The following is a 19,438-nucleotide window of genomic DNA, read 5'->3' on the forward strand; positions in this document are numbered from 1 at the left end:
GCCCTAAGGCCCATCCTTCAAGGTTATACATTTACTTAGGAAAGCTAGACTTATGAAAAGGCACCATTTCTTAGTTCTGCCGATTCAAGTCTTGGCCTAGAATTCCTCTTTTAGCATTTATAGAAAGGGCACCATTTCTTAGTTCTAGCCCACTTCACACATTCATGCATTCAAGACTTTAAGTAACAAGGAGGGACACTTTAGTCTACCAACCAAGTCACAACATTTTCATCTAAGGATACTTCATAATCCAACATCATTTCATATATACTTCATGAGAAAAATCATACTTTAAATCACAATGCTATCCACCTTACATAGGATCATCACAAGATCACATAAACTCATTCACATCATACCTTCACACATATAGCTTCACATAAAACTTTACATATAGCTTCATATAGGACTTTACATATAGCCTCATTCATATATAATAATATAACAATACAATAACACTCATGTAATGCCCTTCATGGCCTTAATTCACAATAATACCACACAAGAACAAGATATGACACTTCCACCAAAGGTGGATTCAACCTACCAACAACAATCGCCACATATGGACATTTAAAGAGAACATACTTTCAATTACACTACAATAACACTTTGTACAAGATCACCTTATAACTATAAGAATACCTTCACATATTTACCTTCACATAGTACTATAACACTTCATAACTTGATAACACTTTAATTCAATAGATAATGCCTTCAAGGCCATATTCATAATACATTCCATAATTAAACACCTCCACCATAAGTGGATCAAACCAAGCAAGAACAATTTTATCCATGATATGAGATTAAGCCAACTTACCATCCTCCAAAGCTATAATCAATAACACTCAAGTCCCAACCATTTTACTTACCACAAGAGAATTCATCCATAACTTGCCCATAAGGCCACAACTTTCAATTTATCCATACATCATCAATTCATCATAGATAGATGTAGAAAATCATAAGAGTCACTAATACAATCCAATCCAAACACAATTTCATAAACTTTGAATCATAAGCAAAAGACCCACTTCATAAGCAAATTTAGGAGTTTAGGGAAAACATGGGTTCTTCAAGGAATTCCATATGAAATCATCTTAAAAACATTAACTCATCAATATAATGGCTTAGAAAATGTTTTGCCAATGAACCCATGCTTAGATTAGAATTTGAGATTTTGTTCTTTGAAACACTTTTGATTGGACTCCTTGAAAGAAAGATTGATCAAGGATCAAGGGTCACCATACCTCTAAGTTGAAACCCACGATAAATTGAAGAAGAAAGCACTCAAAACCTTCAACCCTAGCTCCAACTTCACCTTGGCCTTCAANCTCTAGCTCCAACTTCTTCTTCTTCTCCTCTCTTCTTCTCTCAAGAACTCTAACCCTAACTCTTTTAAAATGGAACAAAATGACCCACAATCAGCCTAACACAATAATATAACCTCAAAAGAAAAGATTTGTGAAAAGACCAAAATGCCCTTAAATTTCCGGACGGACTCCTTGACAACTGCCCAACTTTCAAAGGGCATAACTCGCTCATACGAACTCGGAATCGAGCAAACTCGGCGGCGTTGGAAAGATCGTTCCAAGGGCTTTCCAAACATAACTGGAACTACTCCTGGATCATCCTGAGCTAGGAGTTATGACTGCTCAAAGTTGGCCAAAAACTCACTGATTTCCACACTTGGCCGAATTTCCAGATTTTGAACTTTTTTTTTTTCAAAAGTGACTACTTCCAATTTATGCTTAAACTTTAAAAATTCATACGTTAGGCTCTAGTTTCACCTATCTATTTTTAGGGTCGCTACACCTTGCTCCAATAAGCTTCCTATATAAGCAAAATCTTTGTTAGTATTTTTCTAGAGATGTACATCGTCAACGTAAGGAATTTTTACACTATCAGGTAATTGATCCTTCTTCGACATTACATATCTCACATTTTAAGGAGGCTTATGATAGGATAGTGTGAAAAATTATTTACGCTGACGATGTATAACTTAAAACTCTTTCAAGTAAATCATACTTATTGCAAGAGAAACCATCATCAGTTTTATCATTTTGACAAATCCCTTTCCATCTTGAAGGAATAGGTCCAAACCCTTCATCATTGAAGCTCTCTGATTCAGGCTAAACGCCTGTTGAAAGAACACAATCATTTTACGACAAATGAAATTGTAAAACAACAACAATTACTATGCCTCAATCTCAATAATGGAGCCATGATTTTCACTAAGGGGGTTCAAATATGAAGAAGAAGAAAACACACGAAGAAGTCGAAGGGGTTCAAGTACATCTACTATATACAGTAAAATCTCACTAAATTAATATAGGTGGAACCATGAAATATTATTATTTTGTAAATGTATTATTTAATCGATAAATTAATATTTATTAATTTAAAGAGTGTTTCGACACCGCAAAATTCCTTCGGGCATGAAATCTCCGAGAATTTGAATGAACCCACTTGTGAAAACATCGTTCATGAACTTAAGGTCATGATTAATGATCTTGGTAACCACAACAAATTGGACGTTAATAACATGTTGGATAGGTGAAAATGATATATGTTTGGAGGTCCAAAGCTTAGAAGAAATTGTGGATATTATTAGAAAAAACAATGTTGATGATAATGTTGAAGATGATGCAATACCTTTGGAACCAGTCACGCGTAAGGAAACACTTACCACATCTAGAACTCTCCACAATTTTATAGTGCAGTTCGAAAAGATAACACCAAAACTTTTGGATGCAATAAGAAAAGTTAGAGATGAGCTTCAATTAGATTTAAATTTTAACAAAAAAACACAACACAATAGAATCATATTTCACTAAAATGTCTTAGATATATTTGTACTTTTAAAGAATTATTAATTTATAATACTAATGGGACCAAATATTTATATAGAAGACTTCTGAAAATATATTATCTCATTATCTTATCGAAATGAGTGATTTTTTCCATTGGCCTAAGTTGGTACCGGAGAAAAATATTATCTTAGAGAGATTATTAATTTACTGAATGTTAATTTAGTGAGGTTTTACTATATACCTGAAAAGTTGAAAACCAATTTTGATCATGTATAAACAGTATAATTTTTCAGCAAAAGGAGTTCAGATGAATGTTAGCTCCGCCCCTGCTCAATCCTAACCATGTTGAATACACAATAGTCGTGTGACTTAAATGATCAATTATCTGTCAATAAATAAAACAGAGGTTAATATACTGGCAGTGTATACAAGTTAAATCAAATTAACAATGGTGCAACTAAACAAACAGATTAGGAAACATGATGGTTCTATAGACCACCGTCCATAAAAATTGGTAATGAAACACGATCGATCTACGCCACCATCTATAAAAAGTGGTATAAATAACGTGAAAGATAAAACGTAGGTTAATATACTGTCAGTGCATATAAGTTAGATCCAATTAACTATAGTGCAACACAACAAAAAAAAATTAGGAAACATGATTGATCTATAGGCCACGGTCCATAAAAAGTGGTATCAATAGCTCGTAAAATAAGACATTCAATGCATATAAGCTAAATCCAGATAACAAATGGACAATATAGGAAACATGATCAATTTATAAGCCTTGGTGGACGTAATTACATGTATCAAGATTCGCAATGATTATGTCCTGGCCGAATTCAGCCTTGCTCCACAGTGAATTGGGATGAACGACTCCATTCTTTTCCAACCTCATGAATTCCCATGAATGAGTTGTGTGTAGTTTTCTAGCTTTATTCAAGAAAACAGAGATCACACTTGGATGCCCTGCATTATATTTATTCAAAACACAAACTTAGTATGCGCCTATGTTGTTCAGATGCTTTAAAAATGTTGTTGTATATGTGTCGGATTCTCCAAAACAGAATAACTTTTGACACATCCAACGACATTTTTGAGGGATCCGTAGCAAAATAGACAAGAGACATCATGATATTGGATAATAAACTAATTAAGGATGCCTAAAGCATTGATCATATACTATTTTACAATTAACAACAACACATAAGTGGGGTCTCGAGATGGTATGATGAACCAGACCTTACCCCTATCTGTGTGGGGTAAAGAGGTTGTTTCGAACGTTTTCGAAGCAAGGAAAGTATAATAGCAAAATAGCAAGATATAAAGCAAATGAAACAATTGATAGTATCACACACTGAATAATAAGAAACTAAGCCCCAATTTATATGACACATTTCAAATTGCAAGAGAATTTGGACATGGAATCTTTGAGATTTTTTAAATGAAAATAATATATTTGAAAACTACGTAAAAAGTAGTATATAAGTCACAATAATTGACAGGTGCTATGAATAAATTGCAATAAAAATAGACTTATTTGAATCTCAAAATCCAAAAGGTGCCACGTACATAAATTGAAACTGAAGGGAGGGAATATAAATATACATACTTTGAATCTCCTCCACTTGATCATCCTCAAGAAGAGCAGCAAAACCATTTATGTGTCTTTTATATGAGTAGAAAATAGCATCCTTTGCCTTCTCTTTACTACACGAAATTTAATTTGATTAGTTTGTGATATCATCAGTGCATAGAACTTATTTTTTTTTAAATATGGTCAATACATGAACTTAAACGAGCAAATACCTTCCCAAAACCGAACCAAGAAACTCGTGATGAGAATCTACCACACCTTGAAGATCAGCTAATGTTACTCCTACACCATGAGAGTGCTCACCCAAGTACACTATGTATGACTATATTTTATAATAATTCCATCAAAATTAAATCAAAAAAAGAAATGATAAAATTGAGTGATAAATATTAAAGATAATGGTTATTATTATTTATATTAATAGAGACGGGTTCAAAATAAAATGATAGATTCAACTAAAATGTGTTACACTATTAACGCACACATGCTACAACTTTTGAGTTTTCTAACTAGAAAGTTCGTTAAGGATGGTCATTGTTCAAGGATTTATGGATCTAAATAACTAAATTTAGTATTTATGAAGGTTTTGCAATTCTCCTTTTATATATATATATATATATATATAACTAATTAAAAGCAACTTCACATATACAATTTTTTTAGTTTTTTCACTCGTTTCGCTAAGTACGTTCAAGATAATACTATATTTGTATAATAAAAATATGACTAGTATACTAAGTATACAAATATTTATGAAATTTTACTGATTTTTTAAACATATATACTAATGCAGATATACATTTTTAAAAAAATCGGCTCTGCATGCTACTATAAGTTTTTTATATTTTCTATCAACACAAACTTATATCGACCTAATATATCATGATTTTCGATGGAGGTGTTCAAGATTTAGTATATAAAAATATAAAAAATCAAATCAAATTTATATATATAATATAATTTTTTTCGATGATAAACAACGTACCTGCTTAATTGCTATAGTTGGTGTTAGTGACACAGAGAAAATAATTAGGAACACTGATAGATAATTTATCAATTTGGATGATAACATTCTGCTCCCTTTTTTTATGATCATGGCAAAATAATGATATAACAATAGTTAATTTCCAGTTTTAAAAAATTAAAACTAATTTATGTTACTTGTAACTAGAATATATATTTATACATACTAAAAAAATCATAGTGGCTATTAGGACTCTTTTAGGAAAAGAACTTATATGTTATTAGGAGAAGGTTTTAGCGTTAATTAATCTGAAGCAAATTAACTAGGAGTCCTATGTAATATTTACTTTATGGATTTAATGAAAGGGAAAAATGTTAGTATTAAATTATTTACTATTCAAACTACATGCACTTTGATCAATAATTTAAATTATATTATTATTTTGTCATATATATTGATAGATATGAGAAGAATTGTAATTTATAGTATTTTTTTTTATAGTCTTTGAGTATCTGAATTTTGATTTAGAATATTAAATTAATCTCATCTAATTTAGTTACGCAGATTAGTCAAATTGACTCTGAAAGGAACAAATGTGACAACTATTTTAAGATGGAAGGAGTATTATATATGTCCATTAATACCTAATTTAATTACTTGTCCACCTTTCATTTTTTAGTTGTCCATAATTACTTGTCCATTTTGACAAATCAAGAAAGAACAAATATTTTTAACCTATTGAAAAAGATAGAACTTCTCAAAAGTTTAAGTTTTTAATTCATTCTCTTCATAATTAATAGGAAAAAAATGGTAAACTCACTATGTTAATCATTGTTTTCTTAATAGGTGTGTCAACTCAAAAATGAACAAATAATTAAGGATAAAAAAGTATGTTTTAGATAAATTCTTAATAATATTAATTGTTAAGTAATAAAATTGTGAATACAAATAAAAGCAAGTGAGAAAATTGGTACTTTCACATTCATGCTTGACTACCTCGCGTAATTAGATGTGATCAAGGAGTACTTCATCAACATCTCCATTACCTAAATTATAAATAAATTAACGTAATCTGACAAGTAAAGTCTCGAAAAAATACATTAGAAAAAAATTAACGTAATGCTTTACTTTCTAATATACTCCCGCCATTCCATATAAACCATGATGCAACCACCAAGTCACCAACAACAACTATTAATTATCACTATATAACTACTATTATCAGTCATTTAAGGAGCTAATCACGTATTATTATTATTATTATTATTATTATTATTATTATTATTATTATTATTATTATCAATCTCTCTTTGCACAATAATTATCATAACTAGTCATTATCGAATATCTTTATCATTATCATATTCATTACCAATCATCATCATTATTAGATATATGTTAATTTTTTATTTGAATTATTATCAACTATTTATCAAAGCATTCTATTCAATTTCACAATCAACTCCACGAATTGAATATCTTACATGGTTAATATAATGCTCCAGAAAAAAAAAGACAAGCAGTAGGCCTGGTTCGCCAGGTTCTGCAGGGCCCAATCATAGTCAAATTTAATTATTCGTTGTTGTTTTTTCCTACTTGAAATTTCACCATCGTTCAAATAGGAAAAGAAAACAATTGATAGTTAAAATGTTTTTTGATAATTTTTTGTTGATAGATCATGTAGTAAATGTAAACATGATAATTCAAGTATAAAACTAAAAAAATCAAAATATTTTAAGTATGTCACTTTTTTAATACTCTCTCTGTCCTATTTACTTGTTCATTTTTTTTATTTGACACACCTAATAATAATAATAATAATAATTGACATAGTAAATTTACCATTTTACCCCTATTTTGATAGAATTTCAAAATCAATTTACTCATTACTCCCTCCATTCAACAATAGTTGTCTACTACTATTTTGAGATATTCAACAATATTTGTTCACTTTATAAAATTAATGGATAATTTTACACTTAGTTCCTAATTTACCCTTATCACTAATTATAGTTATTTCTCTATTATATTTTTCAAGACATTGTATTTTTTATATTCAAAAGATGATAGAATAAAATTACCCTTTTATTTATAGTTTCTTAAGAAATGTGCAAAATCAATGGATAATTTTACACTTAGTTCCTAATTTACCCTTATCACTAATTATAGTTATTTCTCTATTATATTTTTCAAGACATTGTATTTATTATATTCAAAAGATGATAGAGTAAAATTACCCTTTTATTTATAGTTTCTTAAGAAATGTGCAAAATCAACAGTGAACCACTATTATTGGACAGATGGAGTAAAAATGTTCTACCTTTTTCAAAAACATTAACTCTCTAAATAAATTGATGATATAATAGATACAAAAATATTGTCTTTTCCTAATTTATTAAGAATTACAAGTAAAAAGAAACAAATGGAGTAACGTTCTAATGATACTCCCTCTGTCCCAATTTATATGACACTTTTCATTTTTTGAGAGTCAAACAATTGATGTTTGATTGAAAATTTACGCATGAAATCTTCAATCTTTGAAATGAAATTTATATATCTATAAACTACGTAAAAAAAATATTATAAGTCACAATAATTGATGATTCAAAATAATTTTAAAAAAAAAAATTACGATCAAAAATAAATTTATTTAAATCTCGAAATCTAAAAAATGTCACATAAATTCATCTTTCACCAAATAAATTCATGTTCAAATATAATTTTAAATTTCAAAACTTGGAATTTTCAAGTTTCAAATTATAAAATTCAAAAGCTATGATCGAATTGGAACATAAATTCAAGCATGAATACGTGTCTTGCATAGAGCTTCCTAAAGCACACCTCTTCCCGTACCTCTTCCCTTTCCCCGCCACGTTTCATCTCTACCTTCTATAAAAACTTCGAAATTCCCTCCTTTTTTTCATGGAATTCGAAGTATCATACTTTCACGCAGGATTCAACAAGCAATCGATATTTCTCGATCATGTCGAATTCATCTTCCTCCATTTCCATCTCAAATGTTCAACTCCAACACATAACTCATCTCACAAACTACAATTCCCAAATCCAAACCCACACTAACCCACTTGCCTTTAACCCTTTTTTCCGTACTTTCCCCGGATTCTTCCTTACCTCATCCGATATCGTTCTCCGTCACAACGTTCTAGATCTTTCCGGAACTTTCCCTTCACCTAATCCGCCATTAGCTTACCACAGAGCAGGACCTCGCAATCAGATTCTCTTCGATCCTGCTACTGTACGAGCTTCGATTGTTACCTGTGGCGGTTTGTGCCCAGGGATGAATACGGTAATTCGGGAATTGGTAGTTGGGTTGTGGGAATTGTACGGTGTTCGTGAGATTTTTGGGATTAAAGCGGGTTATCGAGGGTTTTATAGCTATGACCCGGTTCGATTGAATCCGAAGATGGTTGATGATTGGCATAAGAGAGGTGGGACTGTGCTTGAAACTTCTAGAGGTGGATTTGATTTGAAGAAGATTGTTGATGCTATTCAGAATCATGGGTTTAACCAGGTTTTTTATTTTTTTTTCGTTATTTCTTAAGAATTTAGCTTGAAATAAAAATTTTGTGTTATTACAATTAGATGGAGAGAAATCACGTAAAGTGATCAAAATATTTATAGTTGAGTGATTTTTAAGTTATTACATAAGAAAAAATGACACTTTTGGGATTGAATTTATTGTTGAGTGACTTTAAGTTATATTAATAGTTGAGGAGTGATCTTTGAGTTACAAAGCAAAGAAAAATACCTTTTTGGGAGTGAATTATCAGTAATTGAGTATTTTTTGAGTTATGAAGTAAAGTATGTTTTCGTGATTGAAATATCAATAGTCGAGTGATCTTTGAGTTATAAAGCAAAGAAAAGTGACTTTTTGTGATTAAAATATCAATAGTTGAGTGATGTGAGTTATAAAGTGAAAGAGAAGTGATTTTTTGTGATTGAAATATCAATAATTGTATAACTCAAAGAAAAAAATACCTTTTTGGGATTGAGATATCAGTAATTGAGTATTTTTTGAGTTATAGAGTAAAGTATGTGTTCGTGATTGAAATATCAATAGTCGAGTGATCTTTGAGTTATAAAGCAAAGAAAAGTGACTTTGTGTGATTAAAATATCAATAGTTGAGTGACTTGAGTTATAAAGTAAAGAGAAGTGACTTTTATTGATTGAACTATCAATAGTTGAGGAGTGACCTTTGAGTTATACAACAAAGAAAAATGACTTTTTGTGATTGAGATATCAATATTTGAGTGATTTTTGAGTTATAAAAGTAAAGTTAAGTGATGTTTTCGTGATTGAAATATCAATAATTGATTGAGTTTTTCTTATAAAGTAAAGAAAAGTGATGTTTTCGTGATTGAAATATCAATAATCGAGTGAGTTGTGGTTATAAAGCAAAGAAAAGTGTCGCTTTTGTGATTGAAATATCAACCGTTGAGTGATTTTTTGAGTTATAAATTAAAGGAAAAAAAATACCTTTTTGTGATAATATCAATATTTGAGTGATTTTTATCAATAATCGAGTGACTTTTGAGTTAAAGATTAAAAAAGAAGTGATGTTTTTGTGATTGATAATATCAATGTTAGTCAAAAATTCAAATTGGATAAAAATATTTGAGTAATTTTTATCAATAATCGAGTGACTTTTGAGTTATAGATTAAAAAAGAAGTGATGTTTTTGTGATTGATAATATCAATGTTAGTCAAAAATCCAAGTTGGATAAAAAATATGGTGCACCAGCCGGGAATCGAACCCGGGTCTGTACCGTGGCAGGGTACTATTCTACCACTAGACCACTGGTGCAATTTATTCAATGAACTCGTTCAATATATGTAGTGCAAAATGTACAACTCCAAATGAAATTGAAAAACAAGAAAACAGATTTTGTGGTTGAGTACTTGTGTGCTATTACTTTATTACTAAAGTAATATTGGGCAACTATGTTGCTTGGACTCTACAATGAAGACTATGGGTACTTGTCGTATCCTTCAAAAGTGGTACATTTTTGGAGGGTTCGACACGAGTGCAGTAACATTTTTGGAGAGTTCGAATAACATAGCTAGACAATATGTTTGATTTTTTTATTATATGACTAAAGCATGACAATATATTAATTAGTTGATGTATGTAGTAAATGTTGGTTCGTCTTCAAGATTTATGCGTCTCCATTTGAATGATACATTAAATTTATCTCTATTTCATCGGTAGCTAGTGATGGAACTATTTGTGTTTTGTGCATTGTATTGTTGAGCAGCTTTACATCATAGGAGGAGACGGTACAATGCGTGGAGCAGTTGAGATATTCGAGGAATTGAAACAAAGAAAATTGTATATATCAGTGGTCGGAATCCCTAAGACAGTTGACAATGATGTTGGCATTATCGACAGATCATTCGGGTTCCAAACTGCAGTAGAGATGGCACAACAAGCGATTAATGCCGCTCATGTAGAAGCAGAGAGTGCAGTAAATGGGATAGGGCTGGTGAAGCTTATGGGCCGCAGTACTGGTCATATTGCACTACATGCAACATTAAGTAGCCGTGATGTCGATTGTTGTTTGATTCCCGAGATCGACTTCTACTTGGAAGGTAATATTAAAACTGTGTAACCGTCTCATTTTACATATGTACATGTAAACCTAGGATTTTTTGCCTGTTCTGAATATAATGTCGAATTGTGTGATGATCTCATATGTATACGCACATTTATATTAATACTCGGATGGCGATGGGTTGAACCTACGGAGCTTTTGCTTGCTCTAATAGTATGTTGAATCGTCTGACCAATCTTAGCACATTTCTTAGGAGTTAACTATGCTATGCCTCAATAGTATTAACATGTTCAATCATGTAACTAGTTTAAGACTATAAGTGCATTTTAAGTAGTTAATTATATTATGTCTCGACAGGTAAGGGAGGGCTATTCGAATTTCTCGAAGATCGGTTGAAGGAGATGGGGCATGCAGTGTTGGTAGTAGCCGAGGGTGCAGGACAAGATATAATTCCTAGGACTGAATCCCAGAAAACAGAAAAGGACGAGTCGGGCAACCCTGTTTTCTTGGACGTTGGAGGGTGGCTGAAGTCCGAACTCAAGAATTGGTGGAGCAGGGATCATCCGAACGAGTTGTTCACGATAAAATACATAGATCCTACGTACATGATACGCGCTGTACCTCCAAACGCAACGGATAATTCGTACTGCACGTTGTTGGCACACTCTGCCATTCACGGAGTTATGGCAGGGTACACCGGGTTCGTTTGTGGGCCGATAAATGGGAACTATGCATATATTCCAGTTGATGAAATTGCCAAAGCAAAGAACAAAGTGGATACCAGAGATCATAAATGGTCTTGGGTTAGATCTGTTAGCAATCAGCCTGATTTCATCAGAAGTTAAAAGCTTTTGAATGATCTACTTTGGCACTCTCTTTGTCCGCCCGTGACGATGGTGGTGTCTGGTCAACTTTGTGCGCATTTTAATTATTTCGTCGAATATTTGTGATGCATCATATCACATATCGGGTAATAATGTATATCGAGACTTAAAAACAAATAGGAGGAAGGAGGAAACCACATATTAGTTGTGGTTGTCCTGCGAGATTTGAACCTTGATCTTCTAAGGTTTACGCCTTTCGTCACTTTTTCTCGGGTCGGGTTTCTTTGTATATATGTAGCTGAAAAAAATAAATAAGGTGCATTAGTGTAAAACGTATGATAATAATCTCTTGATGCTTAAACAATTAAGCAAGTAAGCTATCATTAATTATTTCTTTAATCCTCCCCTTTTCTCTTTTTAAGAGTTCTTTTAGTTGGGGTTGGTGGCTTGTGGGATGCTTTGATATGATTATTAATTTTGTCAATGTTGATGGGAACGATTTCCCAATGCAATTTTGAATTTAGTTTGATTTCAACGTGAGTATTAAGTCGGGTATTAATGTGAGTAATTGAATGCAAATATCTGATGTAGTTGATTTTAACGTGAGTATCTAATTGATTATTACATTATGATTATTAATTTTGTCAATGTTCATGGGAACGATTTCCCAATGCAATTTTGAATTTAATGTGTATTTGAATGCGAATATATGACGTAGTCGGGTTTTAACATAAATATTTAATTGATTATTACATACTCCACTAAACTGTACAAATAGTGTAATTTTTTTCTACATTATTAGCATATAACAAAAATATCATTGATTGATTTTACTTTCTTTTTTTAAAAGTTAAAAAGGATGGTTTGTTTCTCTTTTTTACGTTATCTTCATATCACATGGACAATATTTTACGTTAGCTTTGGACAGAGAAATATTTCCCAAAGTCCTAAAGGAAAAAAAAAAGGTTTGATACTATAATTATAGTAGAAAATTAGTGGTTATGATTAATTGTAATTTAATAACAAAACAAATCAAACATCCATTTTGTAAAATTAATTAATTTAAGCATATACGACACGGGCTTCTCTCATTGGGCTCCATGTGAGAGAGTGGGTGATGCATCTCGGTTCTCGATAAGGCTGTGAGCTGTCCAATGGGATGAGACGGGACGGGGAGACGAATTTATCAGTCCGGTCTCATCCCACTAATTTTATGAGACGAGGTATCTCGTCTCAATGATCAATTTTAATTCTTGATATGCGTTGTTATAAAAAGTGTAGTGAGATGTAATTATTAAAAAATGTAGTGAGATGAATACGATCGCTTCTTTTCAGCGAAGGATTCCAAATAACTCTTATCAATAAAGAACATTTTGTTCTTTAATATTTTTATGTCATGTGAATTTAAATTGATAATATTATTTCATTACACATATCAGAAGATAATAAATTTTAAATATCATATATAAAGTAATTAAATAAAGCGGTGAGATGAATGTGAAAGTCGATTATCACGGTTTAGTATTGGGTATGCATTACTATTTATTATTAAGAAGCGTGAAAATAGATGTGATTTTCTTATTCTGAATCGAAATGCATTGTTAAAAGGACCATAATGAAATGAATGTTATCTCATTGTTCTTGATCAAAAGTTTTAAATTTGAATTTTAAATAATTTTTTTAATCGATATTATTTTTCCTTTAATAATCTTATACTATCTGAGTATGAATTAATCACACTAATGAACATCATATACTAAATAATTAATGGGGAAACTTACATAAATATACTATAAATAAAAAATATTTATCATTTATAGCAATAATATTTTTTTCACTTGATCACTTTTAATACATTTATAATATAGTTTTAACACATATTACAAATAATAATTTATCATTCACTTATAATACAAGTTTTATTGATAGATAATGTATTTATCACACATTTTAATACACTTATAATACAATGTGTCAACTTCTTACCAAACAAGCATAATATATTTTTAAAAGCAGTTATAATACATATATATTGCATACTTAATTCACTTTTAATACATATTACAGATTTAACATAATATTGCTATAAATAGTAATAAATAAAAAGTATCGCTATAATCAATAATTATTTATTAAAAGACACTCACTCAAGTAATATTTCCATAATGTTCAAGGGAATCAAATTAATAGCAAGTGTTTTTAATCTAAATTTAATAAGTAAGGAAAAGGAAACTCCAACTATCAACTCTCACATTACACCTCAACCATGGCTATTATGACTACTACCGAACAACTCCTAGCTTTAATTTATCAATAGCTTGTTATTTTTTTAATAATTTCTTTCGATGTTCAATATTTATTTAAAGTTTGATTAATTTAAATTAATACTAAAAAATCTCGCGTAAAAAGTACTCTTACTATGTTCTCTATCAAAAATAATTTTATAATTATGACTTAAACTCAAGCTAATGGACAAGTACTTACCGACTTAAATGTGGACACCGGGACTTATGACAAGGTACCATATTGTCTGTATCCGAATTTACACAAGACAAACGTTTGTGTATTTTGACGGCTTTTATTCGTAATATAATTTTAATTTTCTTTATAATAAATTAAGAAATTTAAAGTTAATATATTTATCTTTGAATCTGATAAAAGATACAACTCAACCTTGATATATAAAGTTACTCGATATTTGTAAGATTTTGATCTGACAAAAGAGATAACTCGATATTACATCGGTAAGATTTGAAAGGTAACAATAACAATAATAGTCAATAACATATCAGTTTAATTTCATGACAAAGTTTATAAAAAGTAAAATATACATATATTTATATTTCAAAAAAAATTGTTTATGATAAATCTTTGATTCAAGTAAAATATTTTAAATCAATTTATACGAGGAAAAATAACTAATAAGGATAACATTAGGTAACATTTAGAAAAGAAAATAATAGATAATTAAAACCCAAAAATCAAAGATGATAATAAAAATTGAAGAACAAGAAGTTATACACTAATATGATATCAAGGCAAATATGAACACCGTGATAAGAAATGATTCTAATTTTAGAATAATGAACGAGTAAAAGTGATCAGTCAAAAATATTTCTGGCCCCTCGAATGCCACTACAGTTTGCTTTTCAGCTCCTGCTACTACTGAGATAAACCGACATTATACTGATTACAGCAATAATCTCCTGCTTAATATTATACCCATAAACAAGTATTATAAAGAATCCAACTTTCTTGTTGAAAAAGAAGAAAAGATTCTGCCTTTCTGTAAACTCCTCTAAAAAAATCTCACCAAGACTAGTTGATGAACAATAGTTTCTTAGCTGGTACATGGGTTTCAAGAAAATGGCTTTAATCACTCATTTACCCAAACAAGAACAGACCCTTTTTAGTTTTCTAGCTGTATCAGTGTTATTGTTCTTATGTTGGGGTGTTATTGAGGTGGAATCTGGTATTGGGGTTAATTGGGGCACTATATCTTTGCACAAAATGTCACCTTTTACTGTTGTGGATCTTCTTAAACAAAACAAGATTCAGAAAGTGAAGCTTTTTGATGCAGATCCAGCTGTGATGAAGGGTTTAATGGGGAGTGGGCTTGAAGTTATGGTTGGGATACCAAATGATATGTTGGCTGGTCTTAGTTCTTCTACTTCTGCTGCTGATTTGTGGGTAGCTCAAAATGTTTCAAGATATATGGTTAAAGGAGGTGTTAATATCAAGTAACTTCTAAGTTCTCTTTCTTTTTATGGATTACTTTGTTATTGCACCTGCCTTTTTTTAAAAAAAAAGTCATCTTTCTGATTCTTTTAGCTGCTAGTATTTGCTAATCTTGGGAGGATTAGCTCAGATTATGTTTTATATATGTTGACATGAGTTGAGCTTTGTTAGAGTGGGTTAGAATCCCACATTGGTTGGAAAATGGACGGGTGGTAATCCTCCTCTCTTGAGTTAACTTTTGGGGTTGAGTTAGGTGAAGTGTCATATCTTTACATAGTTTCAGAGTTAGGTTCATCCCTGTTTGAGCTCCCAGTTCATGCTCATGTTGGGCCTGGACACGAAAGGGTGTGTTAGGGTGGGTTAGAGTTCCGTATTGATTGGGAAGTAGATTGGTGGTTTGCTTATATGAACTTGAGCAATCTTTCCTCATGTGCTAACTTTTGGGGTTGAGTTAGACTCAAGTTTACAAGCTTAAAGGGAATATTTAGTGTTCATATAGCCAACCCCAACCTATTTGAGATTGAGGCATAGTTGTTGTTATTTGTATTTTAGATATGTTACTAGGTTTACCTTAGATCATATCCTTTCTGTGAGTCTTTTAGCCTCAAGTATGAACTTGTATGCCAGTTAAAAACATAAATACCTTCTAGTACTTTTCATTTCAATGTGTATTTTTTATTTGCTGAACATGATTAGTTAGGATTCATATAGGCTATAGCCGACCGCAACTTATTTGGGACTAGGGCATATTTGTCGTAGTACTACTATACTAGTATTTGCCAATCTTTATGTGTTTTACCTATGTAATGCCGATTCTTGTCTTTACCTCCGTTTTTATGCTATTAGAGGAAATGAAGGGATTTGATTCTTCAAACATTTGAGCCATAATTGTTCATATACATAGTTGTTGTGTCTCTGAATTCTTGGATTCTGTCTTTGAAGTTCTTAGAGTGAGCTTTTACAAGATATTTTTGTGTGAGTTCTTGCAATATTCTGTTCAAGTCCCAGGTAGATATTTATATTCTGTTACTTTTTGGTATAAGTTAAAGATCCATTTTTTGATTCACTCAAAAAACATCTTGTGGCCACATTGTTACATTCCATCACCCAATTTGGCTCAACACAATTTCTGCTTATATTAGCAACAGGGGATACATCACCATGAAATTGAAAGAGATTAGTGAATACAATCACCATATAATAAATGAGGTAGACGACTAGTAGTACTTCTATAACCTCCTTTCTCATGGCGTTCACCAGTATCATCCAAAGAAAGCTATATATTAAAGTAGCCAAAATTTAAGCCCTTTACTGTGTAGTTTTTTATGCTAGCAGACATAGCCTTTCTCAGATAAGGCAAGGCTATTCCCTATCAAAAGCACTTTCAGTAGAAAAATGAATTCCTCTAGATAAGCTCCCTGTCGAGAGGGAAGAAAGGAAAATTTACTTCAGGGCATAAGGTAGTTCACTCATCCTCAGGTCATAATGGAGTCTAGTATGACATCTGTAGGAAGGCAATGCAGTAAAGCCGAGGCTTTCTTCTGAGGCATTTCAGACTTTACTTGCTGTTGCCGATATGATCTTTCTCTTGTTTCAGAAGTGGATTTTGCTGCTATCGTAGATAAGAGTGACAGAATTGATAGAGAGAAATTCAATTCCATAGCTAGTTAAAAAAATTGAGGGGTGGAGAACGAAAAAGATCTATACTCGTTTCTGTNGTTCACTCACCCTCAGGTCATAATGGAGTCTAGTGTGACATCTGTAGGAAGGCAATGCAGTTAAGCTGACGCTTTCTTCTGAGGCATTTCAGACTTTACTTGCTGTTGCCGATATGATCTTTTCTCTTGTTTCAGAAGTGGATTTTGCTGCTATCGTAGATAAGAGTGACAGAATTGATAGAGAGAAATTCAATTCCATAGCTAGTTAAAAAAATTGAGGGGTGGAGAACGAAAAAGATCTATACTCGTTTCTGTAATAATAACAAAGCATGTTAGGCAGTTCTGGTATTTCATTTACCTTTAGCTTTAAAGAGTAGTAAAGATCGTTGCACCCAAGGGTGTGGCCTAGTAGTAGTCAAATGCCATGTTAAGTTGTTTATCGCTTATGCAGAAAACAACACTTTTTCACTGCAGCATCCCTTGTCTGAAAATTTCATAGCTATAAAAATACTTTCTTCCTTCTCTTTTTTTTTGGTGATTCCAATTTCCAGCATGTACCATGTCATTCTCTTGTTTCTTCTCATTTTCTTTCTCTTTGGCTAATGACAGCTATACATCAACACAGGTATGTTGCAGTTGGTAATGAGCCTTTTCTTACAAGTTATTCTGGTCAGTACCAATCATACATTGTCCCAGCTATGACGAATTTGCTACAGTCCTTGGCCAAAGCAAATCTTGCTAGGAATGTAAAGCTGGTAGTCCCATGCAATGCCGATGCCTATGAGTCTTCCCTTCCATCACAAGGAACCTTCAGACCCGAGTTGACTCCGATCATAACACAGATGGTTTCACTTCTGAACTCTAATGGTTCACCATTCGTGGTAAATATTTATCCATTCCTCAGCCTATATGGAAACTCAGACTTCCCTCAAGATTATGCTTTTTTTGAAGGGACAACACATGCTGTGACCGACGGGCCTAATGTCTACTATAACGCGTTTGATGGAAATTTAGACACTTTAATAGCTGCCCTTGCAAAAATCGGATATGGTCAGATGCCTATAGTTATAGGAGAGGTAGGTTGGCCTACCGATGGAGCCCTCGGTGCTAATCTTACAGCTGCAAGGGTTTTCAACCAAGGCCTAGTGAATCATGTTCTCAGTAACAAAGGAACTCCTCTTAGGCCACAAGTCCCCCCTATGGATGTTTATCTTTTCAGTCTTCTCGATGAAGGTGCAAAAAGTGTGCTCCCGGGTAACTTTGAAAGACACTGGGGCATTTTCTCCTTCGATGGCCAGTCAAAATATCCGTTGAACCTCGGAAATGGTCTATTAAAGAATGCAAAAGATGTTGAGTATCTTCCATATAGGTGGTGTATTGCAAACCCTTTGAAAGATCTTGCTGAAGTAACCAACCACGTTAGACTTGCTTGTAGTTATGCAGATTGCACAACTCTTAACTATGGAGGATCGTGTAACGAAATTGGAGCAAAGGGTAATATATCATATGCATTCAACAGTTACTATCAGCTCCAAAAGCAGAATCCGCGGAGCTGTGATTTTGATGGGCTTGGGATGGTTACTTTCTTGAATCCTTCGATTGGAAAGTGCAGATTTCTTGTTGGGGTTAGTAATTATGCTTCTTCATCAGGTTTTAGGTTGCAGGACAGTTGGATATCAGTGTTATTGATTCTTCTTTGGGATGCTTGGTTATTCTTGATGTGAAAACATGAAAGTATACTACATTGGATAGGTTCTATAGTGATGTTAAAAAGGCATTTCAGAAGAAAAAGTAGCTATGAGTATTTTGTATGTACAACTTGTGTACCAAACTTTGATGATCTATACTCAAGAGTTTAGACATTTATAAACTTATATTTAGAAAAGAGTTTTAAGTTATTCACGCCATCAATGTAAGGCATGACTTCTTCACTATTGCATTTCCTTTTCAAATTTGTTTTGATATGCTTTCATTTGAGTTGAGAGTCCATATTGGAAATAACCTCTGTACTCTCACTAGGGGTAAGGTGTGTGTACTCACCACGCTTTCCATACTTCACTTGATTACAGTCTACTCTTGGTTGTACATACGAAGTTTTCCACCCCAAGGGTAATTAGATTATTTGTTTTCTTCGGATTTTAGAACTAACTATTCGGAGTAACATCTATCAATCATACCATACTTGGAGAAAAACTTATCTTTTCTATGTGAAAATTCCATATTAGTTGAGGGCATATGTAGCACCATTGGATGTAGGAGCA

General features: G+C 32.1%; 2 protein-coding genes and 1 non-coding gene across 3 annotated transcripts; 2 read left to right on the plus strand and 1 right to left on the minus strand.

Moving 5' to 3' along the window:
• Positions 1–8,337: 8,337 nt before the first annotated feature.
• LOC125856581 (ATP-dependent 6-phosphofructokinase 2) lies at positions 8,338–11,917 on the plus strand. Its single transcript, XM_049536164.1, has 3 exons — positions 8,338–8,915; positions 10,661–10,994; positions 11,315–11,917. The coding sequence occupies exons 1-3, from the start codon at positions 8,367–8,369 to the stop codon at positions 11,800–11,802; spliced, it is 1,371 nt and encodes a 456-aa protein (XP_049392121.1). The 5' UTR covers positions 8,338–8,366; the 3' UTR covers positions 11,803–11,917.
• Positions 10,139–10,209, minus strand: TRNAG-GCC (transfer RNA glycine (anticodon GCC)). Its single transcript has one exon. It is a non-coding gene; the product is annotated as a tRNA-Gly (tRNA).
• A 3,034-nt stretch (positions 11,918–14,951) lies between the features above and the next one.
• LOC125856579 (glucan endo-1,3-beta-glucosidase 5) lies at positions 14,952–19,072 on the plus strand. The gene is made up of 2 exons (XM_049536163.1): positions 14,952–15,521; positions 17,803–19,072. Exons 1-2 carry the CDS (start codon positions 15,133–15,135, stop codon positions 18,899–18,901), a joined length of 1,488 nt encoding a protein of 495 aa, XP_049392120.1. The 5' UTR covers positions 14,952–15,132; the 3' UTR covers positions 18,902–19,072.
• Positions 19,073–19,438: the final 366 nt, after the last annotated feature.

Source organism: Solanum stenotomum, chromosome 2 (genome assembly GCF_019186545.1).
Source record: "Solanum stenotomum isolate F172 chromosome 2, ASM1918654v1, whole genome shotgun sequence".
Taxonomy (NCBI): domain Eukaryota; kingdom Viridiplantae; phylum Streptophyta; class Magnoliopsida; order Solanales; family Solanaceae; genus Solanum; species Solanum stenotomum.

Excerpts from the sequence above, each read along its gene's own strand:
- LOC125856581 (XM_049536164.1), top strand. The coding sequence starts at position 8,367 with ATGTCGAATTCATCTTCCTCCATTTCCATCTCAAATGTTCAACTCCAA. Across the intron at positions 8,916-10,660 it reads AGAATCATGGGTTTAACCAG|CTTTACATCATAGGAGGAGA; the intron begins GTTTTTTATTTT and ends ATTGTTGAGCAG. Across the intron at positions 10,995-11,314 it reads GATCGACTTCTACTTGGAAG|GTAAGGGAGGGCTATTCGAA; the intron begins GTAATATTAAAA and ends ATGTCTCGACAG.
- LOC125856579 (XM_049536163.1), top strand. The coding sequence starts at position 15,133 with ATGGGTTTCAAGAAAATGGCTTTAATCACTCATTTACCCAAACAAGAA. Across the intron at positions 15,522-17,802 it reads AAAGGAGGTGTTAATATCAA|GTATGTTGCAGTTGGTAATG; the intron begins GTAACTTCTAAG and ends ACATCAACACAG.